The sequence below is a fragment of the Onychostruthus taczanowskii genome, unplaced genomic scaffold (genome assembly GCF_017590055.1).
Source record: "Onychostruthus taczanowskii isolate IOZ18803 unplaced genomic scaffold, ASM1759005v1 scaffold8, whole genome shotgun sequence".
Classification (NCBI taxonomy): domain Eukaryota; kingdom Metazoa; phylum Chordata; class Aves; order Passeriformes; family Passeridae; genus Onychostruthus; species Onychostruthus taczanowskii.
The window spans coordinates 9230200-9235054 of record NW_024505892.1 but is presented as its reverse complement, the minus strand read 5'-3'; the positions used below and the strand labels follow the sequence as shown (position 1 = coordinate 9235054).

Genomic DNA, 4855 nt, shown 5'->3' with positions numbered 1-4855 from the left:
GTGTTCCTCACTTTTGACGGGGTACCATTATATTCCTCCATTCCCTTTCTTCAGTGTTGCATTTCAGGTGGTGAATGAATGCTGCACGTGGTTAATTAGCTGGGAAGGGGCTGAGTGCAGTTAGCAAGAATTGCAAGACAGGGTGGTAAAGAAGTGTATGTTAAAATATTCAGAATTTAACTCAATTTTATGCATATCTCAGATGCATATCTGTTTCTGCTTTTTAGAAGGAAATCAGCACCTTGCTATGAGTCTTGACAAGGCATTAGTTAGCATGGATTTAAGTCCAAATTTTGAATGGTTAAATCCAATGGTTAGTGTCAATTCAGTGAGTAAATTTAGAGGTTAAAATGTGTGTTTGCTGTATCAGTCACCTGCACTCAGATTGAGGCCGGGGGCTCTATTCTGTCTCCCTTTAATAGACCAGCAATTCCCACTGAATTTCCCACTGCCTGTGGCAAAGAAATCAGCAAATCAGCCGTGGTTACCAGAGCTGCTCGTCTCTTCAGCAAAAGCTGTGGCTGTTCAGGGTCTGTGTGTGGCTGCAAAGTCGGTCAAGGCCCTGTGTGTAAGTGTGCGTCTCAGCTAGCGCAGTCCTGTCCGCAACAGTGAGGTTGCTCACGGTTAGGCCAGGCACAGAGGTCTGCTCTTAATTGTGTGCCATAGGGATAAAGCTACACAAAAGTGAAATTAAACAGCTCTCCCCTTCAGAACCATTAGGATGATACAGCAGGTCCTGGCCCTTTTCATAATGAGGGCTATGTTTGCACAGTCCTCGGTTCACAGCGAGTTGCTTTAATTAAAACTAACCTAGCCCACGCATGAACCCGACTGGTGAATTTGGGTCGCCTGGAGGACGCGCCACCTCGTCCAGTTATCTCGGGGGAAAGTGGGGGATGAGAATTAACACAATCCAGGCTGCACGGATGCCCGAGGCAGCTCAGCACCGGCCTGCAGGGGACACCCAGGGGAGGGAGCCCCCAGGAGAGTCTGTGGCCCCCTCGCTGCCTGTGACCGCGTCCCGGGCCCTGCCGCCGGCCCCCGCAACTAGCGGGGACGGAGGGCTTGGTCCGGAGGACGGCCCTGCAGCCCCTGCTGCCCCTCTCCTGCTTTCGGCCAGAAAGTACACAGGTATCAAATGGAACCGAGGGTTGGTATTGAAAGAGCAAGTGAGGCGGAAATTTAAAGCCCCTGTGCTAATAATAACAGTATAAATAACCGAAGACATCTTGTAAACAGTGCGGTCATAACCCTGAAACATTAAACAGCGCGGTGGGATCTGGCGCATCAGCTGCCGGCGGCCGCTGCCGGTGCAGGGGGAGCGCCCCGCACTCCTGTTTATCTCAGCCTCATCTCCCACGGGTGCGCTGATCGATAGAGAGGAGATGTTTAAGTTAAAAATTCCCGGCGCTGAGGACCGACTGTACTTCATCAATAGATCACTGTCCCAGTCCCCGCGGAGCGGAGCGGCCGGAGCGGCGGGGGCGGCTCCCGCAGCGCCCGGGCGCCGGGCTGCGGAGCCGGGCCGGGCTCCCGCGGCGAGCTGCGGACCTAGTCTCCCCCTCCCCCAGGGGTGTGCTCCAGGTCTTTAGCTCCGGGGAAGCAGACCTCCTGTGGTCCGCGGCGGAGAGGCAGGATCCCCACAGCGCAGCCGCTTCGTGGAGCGGCGGAGCCGGCGGAGGCTCAGTCCTTCCCCCGCCGAGCCCGAGAGTCTGAAACGAACACTTAACACCGCTCCGTGTTCAGTAGAAAGGAAGGTTTATTCACAGAAATAGAGCAGAATCTGCTTGAAGAAAATATATCTATATATCTTTAGGGTGAATTACTTCATAGAGATGACTGTCAAAGTCAGTTTTTCTAGGCATCTACATATTTCACAGGTCTCAAACAAAAGATACACGCGGGGTAGGTTTTCTGTCTTTTCTCTAGTAGCTCTTGAACCAGCAAGGCTGTGGTTGCAGGACACTCGACTGTACACGCATTTAATAAAGTTAAATAGAGTCAGGATCTCTCGGGGTGGATGGAGTCTTTGCTAGGGCATATTTGGTCTCCTCTGCGCCGGGAGAGCGGCTCTCCCCGTGGCTCTGCCGGGGCCCGGGGCAGCGGCGGGGCCTCGGCGGGTCCCTGCCCGCCCCGCCGCCCGCTCCACGGCCGCGCCGGGACGGACGCTGCTGGCCCGGCCGCGGGGCTCAGGATGCCGTCGGGCCGCACAAGCGGTTTGTGTTCACCACTTCTTTCAGGTCACTCTCGGGTTTGCCGGCTACCATAAAAGGCCAAGTCTGTTGCCAGGAAAAGACACGAGTGGGAAGGGCGTTACACATGGAGAAATGCACATTGCAACGCTCATATCGCCTGCGGGTCCGGCTCGGGAGCGTCCGGGCGGACCAAGCCCGGCATTCCCCACCGGAGTCCACTTCGGGCAGCGCAGAGCGAGGCTCAGGCCGGGGCAGTTGCCACTGGCTTCGGCAAGGACCCTTTTGCCTTTCCCAGGCGGCTGATGCCGCTTTGCCTCACAGCCCCGGCGGTCCCCACCGGGCATCCTCGGGGCGGCGAAGCCCGTCTGATGCGTGGCAGAAGGGAGGGAGAAAGGAGCCGCCTGGCTCCGGCACATCCGCATGCCCCCGGCATAATCGCCGCAGGCACCCCTCGGCTTTGGTCGAGACCGGCGTGGGGGCTCCGACCCGCGGGAGCCTCCTCACGCCTCGCCGCGCTACCCCGGGCACAGGAGCTGCCAGGGGCCCCGGCAGCCCCCCGGCCGCTCTCCCTGGCCTCCCGCGGCTCGGGGAGCATGTTTTGGTGTGCCTCTGTGCGGAAGAGGAGGGAGGTTATAGCTAAATTGGGTGCTGGTTTTATTTTTTTTCCAATGTTGTTGCGCTGAGGATTTTGTTTTTAATCAAAAATTATCTCCCAGGCCTTTAGCAGCTGACACAGCGGGTAACATACTTTCCCCCAGGGTCCAGAGCTCAAAAGGCAGAGCCTGACCTCAGTGAAATGTCCCCAGCTCCCCTCTGTGATCCATTTATGAGTCAGGGTCTGCACGTGTGGGCAGTATGAAGGCTGTATGTCTAAAAAGAGCCTAGGCAGATCTTGCTTACCCCTGGTTTACATAATTTGTATATATTTTTAGAGCTGGAAACTGGATATTTCTGGCAGCCGGGAATGGTTGGGAGATCCAGGGCTGCTCGGGAAAACTTTATGCCGTGGGAGCAGCAGGAGGGACACCACACAGCCCAGGGAGAGGCATTGTGGAGTGTGCCTGTGGCAGACACCTCCTCTGGGGAGTCTGCATTGGTATTTATTTCTCCTGCGCCAATTTACAGGTATAGGAGAAATTTCCTGGACTCAGCAAACCTGAACAGTTGAGCACAGAACCCCAAGAGTCCTGTCTTTAAAAACCTAGGGCCTGGAGACAGTATTGTGTCAGAAAACACTGGGGTAGAGACACAGGATAAGAATAAATCCTGGGTCCTTCCTCAAACACACAATTTTCTACCCAAATTCCTATACCTGCCCACTTGCAGGTAGAAAGCCTCTGTGGTTTCTCATCATTTCTGGGGCAGTAAAGTATAAAGCCTGCCCCTGTTTATTTGTGCCCAGCATGGCTGCCTGTCTCCTGGAAGGGATTGCTAGGAGCAGCAGAGGGGGCCTAGGAGGCTTGGTGCTCAGGGCACAGGGCAGCAGGGCAGCTGGGAGCCTGTCCCCTTGTACAGCACCGCTTTCCACCCCAGTGGCACCAGGCTCTCTGTGAGAAGCGCAGCAAAGTTTTGTCCCCGCACATGCCCCATGCCAGCTCCTCGCCCACCTCTCCCCATGCACACACACGGAGTGCCTGTCCTCGGCGGACTCTGACTTACCAAGTTGACTGGGTGGATGTAGCCGTTCTCATACTTGTCATTGGCCAGGATCTGCCTCAGGTGAGCAATGTAGCTGGAGGCCAACCTCAAGGTGTCCAGTTTGGAAAGTTTGGTGTCTGGGGGCACCCAGGGTAGGGTGGTCTTAAGCCTGGAGAAGGCTTTGCTAAGGACCCTCATCCTCGCCCTCTCTCTGGCGTTGGCAGCATTTCTCTGTACCTGCTTTCCCTCCTGGCTCACTCCATTTAAAGGGCTCTTCTTGGGGGGTGCTTTTTTCCTCTTGCCCGAGGCCCCTCTCCCCTTCTGAGGGGAGCCATTCTCGCCATTGGATCCCTCCTCGTTGCTCTCGGTGGACGCCCCAAACTCTTTGTTAGTATCCATTTTCAGGCCATCGCACTCCAGCATCTCCACCTCCTGCAGATCTTCCACATCACTGAGAGACCCAGTGGACATGGTCTGGAAGATGCCAAAAGACCAGCAGGAAAGGGGGGAGGGGGGGAAGAAGGGCAGCTCCTCAAATCTATTTCAAGGCGGCGTAGGAGAGAAGGGGCGCCAGTATTTTCCTCCCCTTCCCTCCCCTCCCAGGACTAAGGCACAATACCAGTCCAGAGAGGATCCCCGCCCTCCCGCCCCCCAACCCCGCTTTGCCTGTGTTTGAGGGAGGGAGTGAGATTGTGTGAGAGAGGGAGAGAGAGAGGGAGAGAGAAAGCCGAGGAATTTAGTGAGGACACTAGTAATTTATCTGGGGGATAAGAGAGGCGGATCCAGCCCAGGGGAGGGGCCCTGCCCACTGAGCACACCACATCCCCAATCACAGACCTTTGCACAGGACAGGGAATGAAGTATCCCAGCAAGCCTTTGCCGAGAGCACAAAACTGGGATTCAAATCTTCACAACTGGACTAAAACAACTTACTTACTCTCTCTCCCCGTGCTCTGTCTTTCTATCCTCCCCCTTCCTCCTCCTCCTTCTCCTTCTCCTCCTTCTCTTTTCCTTCCCCACTT

At 55.7% G+C, this 4855-nt stretch overlaps 1 protein-coding gene across 1 annotated transcript; it reads right to left on the bottom strand.

Annotated features, from left to right (window-relative positions):
- Positions 1–1629: 1629 nt before the first annotated feature.
- Positions 1630–4470, bottom strand: TCF21 (transcription factor 21). The gene is made up of 2 exons (XM_041423862.1): positions 3855–4470; positions 1630–2279 (listed from the first exon to the last, which is right to left on the bottom strand). The coding sequence occupies exons 1-2, from the start codon at positions 4302–4304 to the stop codon at positions 2190–2192; spliced, it is 540 nt and encodes a 179-aa protein (XP_041279796.1). The 5' UTR covers positions 4305–4470; the 3' UTR covers positions 1630–2189.
- Between the last annotated feature and the right edge of the window lie 385 nt (positions 4471–4855).

Excerpts from the sequence above, each read along its gene's own strand:
- TCF21 (XM_041423862.1), bottom strand. The coding sequence starts at position 4,304 with ATGTCCACTGGGTCTCTCAGTGATGTGGAAGATCTGCAGGAGGTGGAG. Across the intron at positions 2,280-3,854 it reads ACATCCACCCAGTCAACTTG|ACTTGGCCTTTTATGGTAGC; the intron begins GTAAGTCAGAGT and ends TCCTGGCAACAG.